General features: G+C 39.2%; 1 protein-coding gene and 1 pseudogene across 2 annotated transcripts in view; one reads left to right on the top strand and one right to left on the bottom strand.

Annotated features, from left to right (window-relative positions):
• Positions 1–3706, bottom strand: part of NOP58 (NOP58 ribonucleoprotein) — a 33924-nt gene extending 30218 nt beyond the window's left edge. For both annotated transcript variants that reach the window (XM_042949754.1, XM_042949755.1), the window contains exon 1: positions 3459–3706. In XM_042949754.1, coding sequence (XP_042805688.1) covers positions 3459–3503 — 45 coding nt within the window. In that variant the 5' untranslated portion in view covers positions 3504–3706. The remainder of the gene's footprint in view (positions 1–3458) is intronic.
• Positions 3707–11529: 7823 nt separating this feature from the next.
• LOC122228863 lies at positions 11530–11680 on the top strand (annotated as a pseudogene).
• The last annotated feature ends 5575 nt before the right edge of the window (positions 11681–17255 follow it).

Raw genomic sequence — 17255 nt, 5'->3', positions numbered from 1 at the left:
TATTATCAAAAGTGACTGTCCCTAATTTTCACTTTTTAATTGGTTATTTTGAGACTCCCTATGTTTTATTTAAATATTCAATGCTGGAGTGCCTGGGTGGCCCGACTTGGGCTCAGGTCATGATCTCAATGAGTTTGAGCTCTGCACTGGTGCAGAACCTGCTTGGGATTCTCTCTCTGCCCTTCCCCCACTCTCATGGGTGTGTCCACGTGCGCTCTCACAACATAAATAAATTTAAAATAAACATTCAATGCTAACCTAAAACAATTTTTTTTTTAATCTTTATTTACTTTTGAGAAAGAGAGCGAGTGAGCAAGTGAGCAAGGGAGGAATGGGGGGTGGGGGCGAGGGGGACACACAATCTGAAGCAGGCTCCAGACTGAGCAGTCAGCATAGAGCTCAAGGCAGGGCTTGAACTCACAAACCACGAAATCATGACCTGAGCCAAGCTGGGATGCTTAACTGACTGAGCCACTCAGGCTCCCCTCAATTCTAACTTTTAAAGTTTTATTTCACAAACAAAATGGTTAAGTATTGTTCTATGAAACTTGTGTGAGTTGTTACACAGGATGACTTGGAATAGTTTCAAGTGTGAATTATTCAAAAAGGAACAAATTGATACATGCAACATGGATTAGCTTCAAAAGCGGAAGTGAAAAAAGCCAGACACAAAAAAACTATTACGTCACTTAGATGAAATATCTAGAAATGACAAAATTATACAGACAGTGGTTGCCTAGAGCTCGGTATGACTTTGACTTGCAAATGGGCAGAGCTTTACTTTTTAAGAGGAAGTACTCTACACTGGATTGTAACTTGCACAGCTGTATAAATTCTACTAAAATGTATCAAACTGCACCATTTACAATAAGTGAGTTATACAGTATGTAAGCTATACTCCATAAATGCAGCTGGAAAACCATACTGCTCACTAATATATTATACATGACCTGTGGTATACACCTAAAAAAAAAATCTCTTCCTCATGGCCTTGAGGAAATAAAAGAACACAGAGAGCTGCACTCTACAATGTGATTATTAAAACCAAAAGATGCCTTTAATCTTGCTATGTGTGCCACATGACAAGGAACACAGGTTGAGTTTTTACAATATTCTAAAAATAACAACAGTTCTTTCAGTATTGTCTTTGTATTCACATATTACCATGTTAACACAGTAATTTTTTCAGAAAGTATTTAATTCTTTGTGAATCAATCACTCTGTATATATGGCTTCATACACAGCGTATATATGCTATGTACACACTGGAACATGATAACAGAATAAATGTATTCCTTACTATGACCTGAGGTTTAAGAAGTTTTAAAAATTTCTTGGGGCTCCTGGGTGGCTCAGTCGGTTGAATGTCCACTTGATTTTGGCTCAGGTCACCATCCCAGAGTGGTGACATCCAGCCCAGCATCAGACTCTGCTGCTGAGCATGGAGCCTGCTTTAGATTTTCACCCCCACCCTTGTGTGTGCCTTCTCTCTCTCTCTCTCAAACTCAAACAAAACACCAAAACAACAACAAAAGCATTCGTATTAAAGCACGAATTTCATGCAAACCAATATAGTTTTATACCCCAGTGTTCTGAAAGATCATGAAAAGGGAGCTAATGATTTTGTATTACATATGCACTTTAATATATAATTTATATACTGTAATATTCACCCTTCTCAAGTGTACGACTTACTATTTAGCATATTCTCACAAAACTGTGCAACCACTATTAATTCCAGAACATTTTGTAGGACTGTTTTATTAACAATCAGTAACTGCTATTAATCGCAAATATTTGGAAGTGAAATCATTATTTCAATATACTCAAGCCTTTAGTTATTTATCTATTACATGGAACCATAAACCACAATTTGAACAGTGACTTGCAGATAGATAGCATTAGAAACTGACAGAATACTCAAGACTTATTTTTGTGGAGAACACTCTTCATTAATAGAAACCAGTAATTTATTAAGAAACATGGTTAAGTGTTTTATGACCCAGGTCACTACAATTGCTAAGTGAATTCCTTCCTACCAATCAGAGGCACACAGTGGACTGCAGAGTTGCCCCTCTCTCTATCAGCATCCAGTGGACAGTACACAATGACTTCAATTTAGATGAAATTCATCCATATACACAAATTCAAAATATGACAGACCATGCTGGCTAAGAAAATTTGGGCACATGTGCAGAATTCTATTTAAGAATTTAGAAAAGAGTGCCAGGAAGCTGGGAAAACGTAAAATAGACATACTCCACGTTCCAAAGCTTTCCCAAGTCCCTTAAAATTTCTAATATTGCAATTACAGACAACTCCAATGAGAAAAAATAAGCAAAGCTAGCTTTTGGCTTTTACCATTTTATCTCTTAAAAAATAGTAAGTAATGTACCAAGTGCAAATGGAACTGTATTTTCAAAAGTCTGAAGAAAACCTTAAAGTTTTCTCTAAACCAACATTTTGGAAAACTGATTGCAGATTTCCCGCACTCATACCAGTTTTTTGATTCATAGCTAGAATCTTACTATACATATTTTATCTACTTTTGCCTTAACAGCACATATATGAAAATTTTGTTTTTCGATGCTACATTTGTAGAACTCAGAAGACTGGCTAGCACATGGATAGCACTCAGTTTCTCATTCTTTCTAACAACTCTATAGCATCCTACTACACGAATGTCCCATTGCTCAATCAGCTCCGTGCTGATAAACTTCAAATTTCAAACTTTATTAAGACAACCAAATCTCAAATTGATTACCATCGGCCCAGATCTCTCCCTTAGGTATTAAACTTAAAAAAATGACGATTTAACAGACACCGCAGGTTTCACAGCCCAAATTGGACCTTTTTAGTATCCTCCCGTCTCCAAAAAAACCCAACCATCTTGTTTTTTTCTTCTCTTCGCTACCATCATACCCCACTCCATTCATTAGCCAAACCCACCAGTTCTACCTTCAAAATTTCTCCTGGTATTTATTTCCCTCCGTAGCAACCTTAATCCAAGCAATTTCATCTTGTCTACATTGATGCAAAAATATTCTTCCTTTCTTTCTTGCCTCCTATAATCTATTCTTCACACAGCAAAGCAACTTCATTAAGACAAGTTTAGATCAAGTCATTCCTCTGCTTAAAACCTTTCAATCATTGCTCAAAACCACTAAGAATAAACCCCAAACTCCTCACCTTTACCTGTGAAATTCTAATACAGCTCCCGCTCACCTCTCTCACCAAGCTAAATGCTCTAACACAGAACCCTGAGCCCCAAACGGCGGGGCCACGTGTTCACCGAAACATGCCTCCCAGGCCCAAAGCCTTCCCCCACCTTTCAAGGCAGGAGGACACAAACGGCGCCCACGCGATCCTGAGCAGTGCTGTCTTCTTCTTACGTCTTTCCCTGTCCTCGCCGGCCCAACACCAGCCTCCCCCCTCCAATGGCTCAATCTCCAACCTACCTTAAAGATGGCGTAGCCGACAGACGTTTCAAATAGCACCAACATGGTGAGGCCGGGTTAGGGCCCTGCGCGGCCCGCCGCGAGCTCTGTTATCAGTGAAAAGAAATCAAACTTTCGGCCCGAAAGGTCCGCAAGGCCGCAGCGGGCCAAGCACAAAGCCGCACGCCTTCTTGCAAAGAACCACACCACGTTGCCTAAAGATTCCACACCACACTGCGCAAAGAACGCCTGAAAGCGCCCCTCCTTCTCCAAGGATTCTGGGATATTGCGTCACTTCCGACGGAGAGCGTGCCGTTGCTTCCGATATGTTCCCGCCAACGGAGTTGGGGGGGAGGGAGAGGAGAGAAAAAAAAAAAAAAAAAGACCGCGTTGTTGTGAGATTTCTTAGGGACTAAAGCGAGCTTTTAAGTGGCTGGACTGCAGGGAAATCCAAAAGGGGAAAAACTTCCCTTTTTATTATTTTTGAAATTCCCACATAGGATATATTTTATTTTAAGAGAAATGCGCAGCTGTCTCGTCTGTTTACCCCAGGCATCTGGAATCTGGGAAATGCTAGCCCTTTAACTTTGCTCCCTGGATAGCCCTGCCTTGAAGTGAACTTCTCAGGGTGACACCATCCATGACTGTCGCTGTATTTGCGAGCATTCCTGGCCGTTCTCTTCTCTCTTGCAAATTGATTTTTAGCCTAGATGTCTTTCATACATACGTACTCCTCTCCCATTTTTTGCTGCAATGATTCTAGGGTATGCATTTAGACTTTATGTCCTTGTCTTAGTGTAATTTGCTTTTCTGGGACTTTTCAGTTTGAGTGACTGATTTCAATACCTCAATTATTCCACAAGTCTGGCTTTCAATAGGAGTGAAATTTCCTTCCTCACTTCCCAGGCTTTATACGCGGATTGCGTGAAAGCATTAAGTTGCAACCTGATGAAAGTTTTGGAACACCAAGTAACTTGAATTTTTTTCAAGCAGCTCTGCAACCTGGGATCAAATCCTGGACTGAATAACAGGAAAGATGAAAGTGGCGGGGGTCGAGGGTGGCGTGGGGGTGGGAATGGGGGCTGGGGGAAATCAAGTGATGGGGGGAGGGAGTACAGACAAGAGCATGGTTGATTATAGCCATAGGATTCGGTGTGATCAGGGAGGAAAGAGATACTAATAAGGCTTGATTAGGAAAGGAAGGGTGAATGGAGTGGCTGGATGAAGTGGAAGCACCGTGTCTGTTTGTGGTGTTATATAATTTCACAATACCTATCATCTTTTTTTATCTAGTTTTTTTTTTCTGAAGATTTTTTTTTTTTTTTTTTTAAGTAATCGCTACATCCAACTTGAGGCTCAAACTTACAACCCCCAGGGTTAAAAGTGTCATGCTCTACGGACGGAGCCAGCCAGGTGCCCCTGTCTAGTTTTAACTGAAGAGTTATCTGCTAGAAGGAGCATTCTGTATCTTACACTTAATTATATCTGTATAGGGCATCATGTTGTACTAGTCACGAAGTAGGCTCTCATTAAATAATTCTTAACCATTTAATGAATGAATGTTTGCAGGAAGTAAAATTCTTTTTCTTGCATCTAAAGTTTGCATCTTTTGCTCAAAGAGAAATGAAACCCCTTATTCAATAAGAAACCTTTTTACTGTGCTTCTCCAAAAAGTTGTCTTTGCACATTGCCATTTATATAATCAGCCCAGTGATGCATTAGTCAGGGGTTCAGAGCTGACTCTGGATTTGGATTTGGATCTTGGCCAAATAAAGTAATTCTCTGAAAAATTCCCTGTTGCAAGAGAAAAGTAAGAGATTCAATACTTTATTAAATTAAACAAAGTACTAGATCAAGGGGAGATAGCACCAAGAAGTATAAGGAGGAGAATATGGGAGAATATAGATAACCCAGAAGAGGGATTTATTACTTTATTAGTGGTTTAACATGGTAAAAGGACAAAGGTAAGAAACATGTTCTTTTGTTCACTCCCCACCCTCCAGCCCTATCCCTGTCCCAGCTGGAATATAAGCTCCATGAAGGTTCATTGCTGGATGCCCAGTACCAAGTGAGTATCTGGCATATGGTAGGGACTCCATAAGTACGAATAGTGATGGGTGCATGAAGGACTGGAATGAATAATGGGATTAAATTATTTCTAGGTGCTAGTAGAGGCTTCATGTACTTTTGGGGATGGACTGATAATAGCAAAAGAGATCCTTCTGTTACGAGACCTTTGATGTGCCTTGTAATAAATAGAAGGAGATGTTTTGGATCTTTCATGTAGTTCAAGTAGTAAACATCTTTTATGTAGTCAACAACTATGAATGTTTACTCTCTGTCAGGCTTTATTATAGGCACTAAGACATACCAATGAATAAAACATGGAAAAACCTCCACACTTCATGAAACGTATATTCTAGTAAGGGGAAACTAAATAAATAAATATCTAGTATATTAGAGAGTACTAGATACTACAGAGAAAAATAAAGCAGGACAGGGGAATAAGATATTCTAGGATGGTAAGGAAAGGCCTCATTTAAGTGACATTTGAATAAATGACTTTAGGGACTCAGTCAGTTAAGTGTCCAACTCGTAGTTTTGGCTTGGGTCATGATCTCACGGTTTGTGAGTTGAAGCCCCTCATCAGGCTCTGTGATGATAGTGCCCCTCCTGTGCACATGCACTCACTCTCTCTCTCTCAAAACAAATAAGTAAACTTAAAAAAGAAAGAAAGCAAATATGGCAAAACACTAACAATTAAAAAAATGACTTTAGGGAGCCAACCATCGTGATATCTAGAGGAAAAGTATTTCAGGAAAAGAGAACAGTTTATTCAAAGACACCAAGCAGGAGTGTGCCTGGTATGTTCTCAGAACAGTATGACGGGTATTGGAGTGACTATAAATGACCCCATTTTAAAATAATGAATTAACATTTTTATCAGTGTAACAATTAGTATTTTTTTTTCAGTGCTCATCATATGCATCATATGATATAATCCTTAAACAAATTTAGACAATAGGTACTCTTTTTTTTAAGTCAGCTCTTTTGTTTTTTTTTTTTTTTTAGAGAGAGGAAGAGCAAGTGTGCACGTGAATGCACAAACAGGGGAGAGAGGCAGAGGGAGAGAGAATCTTTTTTTTTTTTTATGTCTATTTATTTTTGTAGAGAGATAGAACGTGAGCGGAGGAGGGGCAGAGACAGGGAGACACAGAATATGAAGCAGGCTCCAGGCTCTGAGCTGTCAGCACAGAGGGCTTGAACCCGTGAACCATGAGATCATGACCTGAACTGAAGTCGGACACTTAACCAACTGAGCCACTGAGCTCCCTGAGAGGGAGAATTTTAAGGACGCTCCACACTCAGCATGGAGCCCAATGTGAGACTTGATCTCATGATCCTGGGATCATGACCTGAACCAAAATTAAGAGTAGGATGCTCAACTGACTGAACCACCCAGGTACCCCAATAGGTACTCTTATTATTACCCCCATTTGCCTTTTCAGAGAAGTTAAGAACCCAAGATAACACAATCTCCCTCACTGTATCCTTTAGGAATCCCCAGAGGATGGGCCATAGAGACTGTTTCTATTATAGAATTGAGCTGCTGCCTGTCGCTTTGTATTCCCTTGCAGACTCCCTGGTGTCTGCTAGTATTACCATCTTTCTGCTGTTAACTGCTGCCACATTTTTGAACACAGGCGATGTCCACACCATTGCCCATTTTCTGCAGACTACCACCATCAGGGGTTCTTGTTCTTCTCCAGGTAGGAAGGAAGCAGCTTTTGTGCTTCCTAACCTGTTCTTCGGTGAGACATATTTTTCTTTTTGCAAAAGTCCTCTCCTTCCAGAGACCACAGGTACTTGGAGGAAAGAGAGGTAGTTAGGACATAGGTTGGAAACAGGCTCAAACTTCTGTTCTAACAGCCATGTTTTACTTCTCAGTCTGGCTCATGCAACTAAATACAGGATGGTTTCCTCTCATGAGCCTATTGTTGCTCTCTTCAATCTGTCGTTTTCTGAGGACTTCCTGCCATCAGATCAGTGTCTCAGATCAGTACCTGAATGAAATCTTAAAAAAAAATTTTTTTTAATGTTTATTTATTTTTGAGAGAGAGAGCTACAGAGAGTGAGCGGGGGAGGAGCAGAGAGGGAGAGGGAGACGCAGAATCTGAAGCAGGCTCCAGGCTCCAAGCTGACAGCACAGAGCCCGACACAGGGCTCTAACTCATGAACCGTGAGATCATGGCCTGAGCTGAAGTTGGACTGAGCCATGCAAGTGCCTCTGAAATCTTTTTTTTCTTAAGATTTTATTTTTAAGTAATCTGTACATCCAGTCTCAAACTCACAACCCTGAGATCAAGAGTTGCACGCTTTACTGACTGAGCCAGCCAGGCACCCCCTGAATGAAAATATTAATGTCTTTCCCTTATTTACCCTACATACTCTAGACCCTGTGTAAATCAAGAGCATCTGTTTCAATTGAGTGCCTATTTTAGTTGAAAAGTTCCCTGAACATTAAAAAATTTTTTCCTGAACATTGAGACATAACAGTTTGAATAGCCTCCAGAGAGGGCAGTCTACCCAGAAAACACAGAGGTGATATGTTTTGGGGAGCCAGCTCTTCAAAACAGCCCAAGAAAATCTCATCTCTGACCAGTTAAATTATACTTACACTCTTTCATCATTTTCTTGTGAGCTTGTACAAAATGAGCAATTCCCTCTAAAGTTATTAACTCTGGATTCATGGTCAAAATTGAGTTTCTTACTTGTAAAACTAAGGTCCAGATACTGAACTACATCATGGTATGGGCCTGAACAGACTATTAGCTGGTCTCTAGTTTTGACATCAGCACCTCTGATCCAACTTCAACGTTCCTTGCCCTCAGGGGACTTACTTTTTCAAAAAATAAGATCTATGCATGTTTAACAATTATAAAATTGTAAAAGATAGCTCATTCATTTATATGCCTACAACATACTAGACGCTATACTTTGTTCTGGTCATTCAAAGACGTACAATACATAATCTGTGCCCTGAAACTGCTGCTGATTGATGGGGAAAGCCTACTAGTACAAACACAATTACAATGTAGCAGAGGGGCACCTGGGTGGCTCAGTCCGTTAAGCGACGGACTTCGGCTCAGGTCATGGTCTCATGGTTCAGGAGTTTGAGCCCTGTGTCAGGCTTTCTGCTGACAGCTCAGAGCCTGAAACCTGCTCCACATTCTGTGTCTCCCTCTCTCTCTGCCCCTCCCCCGTGCTCTCTCTCTCTTAAAAATAAACATTAAAAAACCAAACAATGTAGCAGGAGTTCAAATCTCAGCTTCATCTCCTACTATTTAATGGATCTTAAGTCCTCGGGTAAATGATTTAAGTTCTTTGGCACTTTTCTAGTATGTAAAATAGAAGTAACATCTACCTCAAAGAGTTATTGTGACTATTAAACAAGATAGTATCTTTGTTTGACTTATTCTAAGTGCTCAGTAAATGGCACGTAATTAAATTAAATTAAGACAATAATTCAAATAGACCATAGGAGGGAGATATCAAGAAGGAAACTAAAGAAATGTGGGACAAAATTCACACCACTTGCTTCCACTAAGGGTAAACATACATATCCCATCCTACAGATAGGAAACAAACATACAAACACAACTTTGTGCCCCAAGGAAACAAAAACAAAACACAACGAAACCAGGTTTCAGTTCTAGATCCGGGATTAAGTGAAATTTTGAGACTTTGTGTAACTTATACTCTCAAACACAAACAACTCTATCCCTGCCTTTTGCAATGCTAATACCTGAAGATAAGGGAAAAGCTTTACAGATGAGATACACCTGTGAGAAAATCGCTGTTTGGTTTTTTTTTTTTTTCCTCTGTTAACAGAACCTTGGTAACCAAACTGAGTAATTTCCTTTTAATATATGTTTTGTGTATACTCAATAGGAGTGTCTTTGTTTAGGGTGGGGGGTGGCCATGTGACCAATAATGTAACTAACCTTGGAGACTGCGTTCAACCCAATGGGCAATCAATCAATCATGCCTATGTGATGAAGTCTTTATAAAAACTCTGTACCTGGAAGCTCAAATGAGCTTCCCTGGTTGGTAGTCCTCTATGAATATTGTCAAACATCAACACTGGGAGAGTAACAATGTGTCAACTGCATGAGAAAGGACATTGAAAGTTTTATGTTTGAAGTGCTCCCAGATTTTTGCCTTTTATGTGCTCCTTTCATGAGCTGATTTTGATATGTATCCTTTCCCTTTAAGAAATAGTAATCATGGCGGGGGTGGGGGGGGGGGCGGGCGGAGGGGCCCTGGCTGGCTCACTCTGTGGAGCATGAAACTCTTGATCTTGGGGTTGTGAGTTTGAGCCCCACTTTGTGTGTGGGGATAACTTAAAAATTAAAAAATTTTTTAACTTTTTTTTTTTTTAACGTTTATTTATTTTTGAGACAGAGAGAGACAGAGCATGAACAGGGGAGGGGCAGAGAGAGAGGGAGACACAGAATCTGAAACAGGCTCCAGGCTCTGAGCTGTCAGCACAGAGCCCGACGCGGGGCTCGAACTCACGGACCGCGAGATCATGACCTGAGCCGAAGTCGGATGCTCAACCGACCGAGCCACCCAGGCGCCCCTAAAAAATTTTTAAAAATTGTAACCATGAGGGGCGCCTGGGTGGCTCAGTCGGTTAAGCGTCCGACTTCAGCCAGGTCACGATCTCGCGGTCCGTGGGTTCGAGCCCCGCGTCAGGCTCTGGGCTGATGGCTCGGAGCCTGGAGCCTGTTTCCGATTCTGTGTCTCCCTCTCTCTCTGCCCCTCCCCCGTTCATGCTCTGTCTCTCTCTGTCCCAAAAATAAATAAAAAACGTTGAAAAAAAATTAAAAAAAAAAAAAATCATGCCCTTCCTAAAACAAAACCATATGAGGAGTTAGAAGAATATTACAGATGTAAGCTCAGCAAAAGTAGAGCCTTTATGTGTTTTGTCCACTGCTGAAAGTGGAACGCAACTGTAAAAAACAAACAAACAAACAAACAAACAAACAAACAAACCTATGTGGCATTTACATGGCAAGTGGATGGTGGGCTACAATGAACCCAGTATCTGTCGATGAAAAGATGGTTAGTCATGAGATGCAGTGGCAAAACATTTGGCAGAATTATTGCCTGAGATGACTTGAGCAGCAGACTATGTGTCTACTGACTCCTGGGGGAATGGAAAATAGAAACTTAATAGAGGTTATTTTTAACAGTGTGTGGCAAGATATTATAAGAAAGGGATGAGATCAGGAAAGAATTCCCTCATGGGTTTGTTAGAAGAAATAGAAGGGAATAGAATCTAAAATTTGGAAACTTCACAGGTAAAACTTCTGCTTCTATACCTCACTTATAAGAAATTAGGGGCAGCAGGGTGTCTCAGTCGGTTGAACGTCTGACTTTGGCTCAGGTCATGATCTCATAGTTCATGAGTTCCAGCCCTGTAATGGGCTTGCTGCTGTCAGTCAGCTCAGAGCCTGCTTTGGATCTTCTTCCCTACCCGCTGCCACCTCTGCCCCTTCCCCGCTTGTGTTCTTTCTCTCAAAAATAAATAAATCTTTAAAAAAAATAAGAAGAAATTAGTTAAGGAAGGCTATGAGCTTTTCCTTTGCCTCTTTTTCTTTCCCCTTCATTTCCTTTTCTTTCTTTCTTTCTTTCTTTCTTTCTTTCTTTCTTTCTTTCTTTCTTTCTTTCTTTCTTTGACTTTCCCTTCCTGAACTATTCCATCCCAAAGTCATTAGGTGGAGCTGAGAAGCTAAGTGACAACATGGTGTCACCTGGACAGAGGGGTCAGAGGCTGACTGGGGTAAGAAGGGTGTCCTTTGGTGGGGAGACCTACCAATGGATGTTAGAACTTGGATAGGAGGAGGAAGACATTCATTCAGATGGTTGCCCAGTACAGGATATTGGAGCTTGAGTGGAGTAAGGGCATCCTTATGGAGTAACAGACTGTTATGAGCTATCAGAACCATCAGAGGTGTTGACTCACCCCCACAGAAAAAGAACTTTACAATATTTACCCAATGGGATTTCAAAATGATGTGATCCTATCGCTTCTTGGCCTTTTGGCTAAGATCAAGTGTAGTATCAAAACGATGTGATCCAGTGAGAACTGTGTGTTCAATTCTTCCTTGTTCTGAATGAGAGTGTTTCAATTTTCCTGTCTTTGTTGCATTATCAATGGGCATGGGTGTGTCTGGGCAGATTATTTGTCTTTTTAGTTCATCGGTCACCAGTCCATAAAGAGCCATATCTGAACCTGATAGAGGAAACTGGACATTACCTGGAGAACTTGCACTTTGAGCTGAATATATTTACTGGGTGGAACTTTGGGCTGTCCTCTTTGGGGATGGGGAGAGTATTATCTATACAAAGGAAAAATATTTCGTGACAAAAAGAACTGACTCTGCCACAGGCTGCCTAGATGGTCACAAATCTCTTTTCCTTTCATTAAGTCACAAGAAAATGACATATTCCAGGCTTACTTGGTTGGGGCCATGAGTCTTGATTCTGGCCAAGAAGAAGATATGGGTAGAAGTCATGTCCCATTTCTTGCCTGCCTTATTATTTCTTTTGATCTTTTGAATGCAGAGAGGATCCAGTCCACATCTCTGAGAAGACCTTGGAACAGGGACTAGTAAATGGTCACCCATGGGTGAAATCCAGCCCGCCACAGTGTTTGTAAATAAAGGTTTATTGGAACATAGCCATGTCCATTTATTTGTTTATTTTTTATGCTGCTTTCATGCCACAATTGCAGAACGGTGACAGTATGTTCCAAAAAACCAAAAATATTACTATCTTTTATAGAAAATGTTTGCGGGGTGCCTGAGTGGCTCAGTCGGTTGAGCGTCTGACCTCGGCTCAGGGCGTGATCTCACGGTTCTTGAGTTTGAGCCCCGCTTCAGGCTCTGTGCTGACAGCTCAGGGCCTGGAGCCTGCTTCAGATTCTGTGTCTCCCTCTCTCTCTGCTCCTCCCCTGCTCACACTCTGTCTCTCTCTCAAAAATAAGTGAAGATTAAAAAAAAAAAAAAGTTTGCATATACCTGCCTCAGAAGATGGTGCCACCATGAGTTGATAGGAGACAGAATCCTTGAATCAAAATATGAAAAGCTGCCTGCTGAACACTCAATTCAGGCTGTGATATGAATGAAAAATAGTTTAATTTTGTTAAAATATTGAAATAATTGAGTTATTTGTTAGTAGCTAGTTACCTTATTACTAAAATATTGCTTTCCCCAGTACCTAGATTAGTGCCTGGCTCATGGCAGGAACTAAATAATTATTTGTCTACAAAAGTAGTATATTAACAGTATAACAAACAATCTAAATATTACCTCAAAAAATTAACTTAGAATTTGGAAGTCCCTGTAATCCTTCATCAAGAAATAACCATTGTTAAGAGTTTGATGTATATGATTGTAAGTTTTATATATATGTATATGTATATATATATATATATATATATATACATATACATATATATATGTATACACACACACACACACACACACACATCTGTATATATATCAGATAACTTGACCTAGTGGATTAAGATAATGGACTCTAGAGCAAGACTGCCTGGGTTCAAATTCTAGCTTTTAGTCTATGAGCTCTTGCACAAGTTACTTACTTAAACTATTCCCCATTTTGCTCACTTACAAATGGTGTTATTATACACTTATCACACAGGGTCCTTGTGAAGATTAAATGAAATAATGTAGTATGCTTAAGGAAGTATCTTACAAATGGTGTTTGCTATTATTAGTAATAGTAATAGTAATAGTAATAGAACTACTTTAGTAGCCGTTTTCTTCCCCCACAGAAATATGAATCATAGAATTTCCCCCACCAAATATAGCTCAGGCATTCTTCCAAGTCAGTATCTACAGATTAATCTTATTTAATTAACTAATTAATTATTAAGTTTAAAATTTTAATTCCAGTATAGTGAATATACAGTGTTATATTAGTTCCAGGTGTGCAATATAGTGATTCAACAATTCTATACATTACCCAGTGCTCATCCTGATAAGTGTAGTTTTTAATTCCCATCGCCTATTTCACCAATCCCCTCACCCCATCAGTTTGTTCTCTATAGTTAAGACTCTCTCTCTTTTCCTTTGCTCATTTGTTTTGTTTCTTAAATTCCACATATGAGTGAAATCATGTGGTATTTGTCTTTCTCTGACTGACTTATTTCTCTTAGCATTATACTCTCTAGCTCCATCCATGTTGTTGCAAATGGTAAGATTTCATTCCTTCTTATGGCTGAATAATATTTCATTGGGTATATATACCACATCTTCTTATCCATTTATCTATGGATGGAGACTTGTGCTGCTTCCATAATTTGGCTACTGTAAATAATGCTGCAATATACATAGGGGTGCATGTATCCCTTTGAGTTAGTGGTTTTATTTATTTGTTTATTTTGAGGGGTAAACACCCAGTAGTGTGATGACTGGATCATAAGGTAGTTCTATTTTTAATTTTGTGAGAAATTTTCATACTATTTTCCACAGTGTCTGCACCATTTTGCATTCCCACTAACAATGCATGAGAATTCCTTTTTCTCCACATCCTCGCCAACACTTGTTTCTTGTGCTGTTGATTTTAGCCATTCTGAACAGTGTGAGGTGATATCTCATTGTAGTTTTGATTTGCATTTTCCTGATGATAAGTGTTGTTGAGCATCTTTTGATGTATCTGTTGGCCATCTGTATGTCTTCTTTGGAGAAATGTTTGTTCATGTCTTCTGCCCATTTTTAAAATGGATTATTTGTTTTTTGGGTGTCAAGTTGTATAAGGTCTTTATATATTTTGGGTACTACCCCTTTACTGGATATGTCATTTGCAAATATCTTCTCCCATTCAGTAGGCTGCCTTTCAGTTTCGTTGATTGTGTCCTTTGCTGTGCAGAAGCTTTTTTCTTTCTAAGTAATCTCTACACCCAATGCGGGGCTCAAACTCACAACCCTAAGATCAAGAGTCACATGCTCTACCAACTAAGCCAGACTGGTGCTCCAAGAAGCTTTTTATTTTGATGTAGTCCCAAGTTTATTTTTGCTTTTATTTCCATTGTCCCAGGAGACATATCTAGAAAAATGTTGCTACGGCCAATGTCAGAGAAATTACTGCCTGTGCTCTTTTCTAGGATTTTTATGGTTTCAGGTCTCACATTTAGGTCTTTAATCCATTTTGAGTTTATTTTTGTGTTATGGTGTCAGAAAGTGGTTCAACTTCATTCTTTTTCGCAACACCATTTGTTGATGAGACTGTCTTTTTCCCTTTGTATGTTTTTTTCCTCCTTTGATGAATACCATGTAATTGTGGGTTTATTTCTGGTTTTTCTATTCTGTTCCATTGCTCTATGTCTCTATTTATGTGACAGTACCATACTGTTTTGATTACTACAGCTTTGTAATATAACCTGAAGTCTGGAATTGGGATACCTCCAGTTTTGTTTTTCCAGATTGCTTTGGCTATTCAGGGTCTTTTGTAATTCAATACAAATTTGGGGATTGTTTGTTCCACTTCTGTGAAAAATGCTGCTGGTAGATTCGTCTCATTTTAACAAGTGATTGCATAGGATTCTATTCCACGTATGTAGTATAATTTATGTATCTAGTTCCCCACTGATAGACAGGAAATTGTATACAGTTTTTCAGCTCTTACCAACAATGCTGTAGAGAACATTCTTGAATATATGTGCTATGAACAATTGTGTCAGCACTACTAAAGGATACATTCCTAGAACAGGAATGTCATGTCAAATTTCTGTATATATAAAATTTTGATATTCTCAATTTGTCCTCCAATGTCATGTCAAATTTCTGCATATATAAAATTTTGATATTCTCAATTTGTCCTCCAATAAAACTGTATCATTTACACTCTTTCTATTCATGATTCAGAGTATTCATCTTAACAACCCATGACAATAATAGGCATTATCTATCTTTGCAAAACAGGTAGGTAAAATATTCTATCTCATTTTTTTAATGTTTATTTATTTCTGAGAGAGAGAGAGAGAAAGTGAGAGACAGAGAGAGAGAGGATGAGTGGGGGAGGGGCAGAGAGAGAGAGAGAGACAGAGACAGACGATCTGAATTGGGCTCTGCACTGACAGCAGAGAGCCTGATGCAGGGCTTGAACCCATGAACTATGAGATCATGACCTGATCATTGGCTGAGCCACCCAGGCGCTTGTATCTCATTTTTAAAAAGATTTTTAAGTAATCTTTACACCCATCGTGGGGCTCAAAATCACAACCCCAAGATCAAGAGTTGCATGCTCCACTAACTGAGCCATCCAGTCACCCCTGTATCTCATTTTAATGTGTATTTCTTTTGTTATTATTAGAGATGCTATCCTTCTTTTCATAGGAAAGGGATTAGGATAAAAACAATCAGCTCTGAAAACATCACACTTGGTTAGACTTATTTGAGAACAAAGAAAGCTCACAACTCCTTCAGTGTTTGAGCAAGGGAACAAATGAAGACTAAACTGATACTTAGGAAACATTATCAACCCTTGTACCATTGCAAAGGCTAACATTCATTCGGCCTTCCCCCACTTGCACTCTGCCTCTCTCTGTCTCAAAATAAACAGTAAAATAATAATAATAAATACCTTATCAACTGGTGGGAATGCAAACTGGTGCAACCATTCTGAAAAACAGTATGGAGGTTCCTCAAAAAATTAAAAATAGAACTACCCTACGATCCAGCAATTGCACAGCTAGGTATTTATCTAAGAGATACAGGTGTGATGTTTTGAAGGGGCACATGCACCCCCATGTTTATAGCAGCACTATCAACAATAGCCAAAGTATGGAAAGAGCCCAAATGGCCATCGATGGATGAATGGATAAAGAAGATGTGGTATATATACAATGGCGTATTACTCAACAATCAAAAAGAATGAAATCTTGCCATTTGCAACTCCCTGGATGGAACTGGAGGGTATTATGCTAAGTGAAATTGGTCATAGAAAGACAAATATCATATGACTTCACTCATATGAGGACTTTAAGAGAACAAACAGATGAACATAAGGGAAGGGAAACAAAAATAATATAAAAACAGGGAGGGGAACAAAACATAAGAAAGTCTTAAATATGGAGAACAGAGGGTTGCTAGAAGGGTTGTGGGAGAGGGGATAGGTTAAATGGGTAAGAGGCACTAAGGAATCTACTCCTGAAATCATTGTTGCACTATATACTAACTAATGTGGATGTAAATTAAAAAATAAATTAAAAAAATTAAAAATTAAAACAAAGCAAAGCAAAACAAACAAGAATACCTTATCAAATCAATGATGCTCAAGTCACTACCATCAATATAATAAAGGGGGCTTGGGAAATTGCAAATTCCTGATTCAGCAATCATGTTACTTTCATTGGCTAAGGACATTTGAATTGTTTCTACTTTTTGGCTATTATGAATAATGCTGCTACAAACATTTATGTACAAGTTTCTGTGTAGACATATGTTTTCACTTCTTTTGGATACATACGTAGTATATACATGACATTCCTGAGTCATATTTAATTCTATGTTTATCTGCACAGTGCCTGCTATATAATAGGTGTTCTATAAACATTTACTGGATGAAGTAATACATAAATGATTTTGCTGTTAAGAAACAGTCACTTGTAATTCTTCAGTGAATACACTGTCAGAGTTTTTCTTATGTGTGCACATTTATATGTTTCTTTACAGAAAAATAAGATTATACTGGGCTGCCTGGGTGGCTCAGTCAGTTGAGCGT

The sequence above is a fragment of the Panthera leo genome, chromosome C1 (genome assembly GCF_018350215.1).
Source record: "Panthera leo isolate Ple1 chromosome C1, P.leo_Ple1_pat1.1, whole genome shotgun sequence".
Classification (NCBI taxonomy): domain Eukaryota; kingdom Metazoa; phylum Chordata; class Mammalia; order Carnivora; family Felidae; genus Panthera; species Panthera leo.
This window is presented reverse-complemented; position numbering and strand designations above follow the sequence as displayed.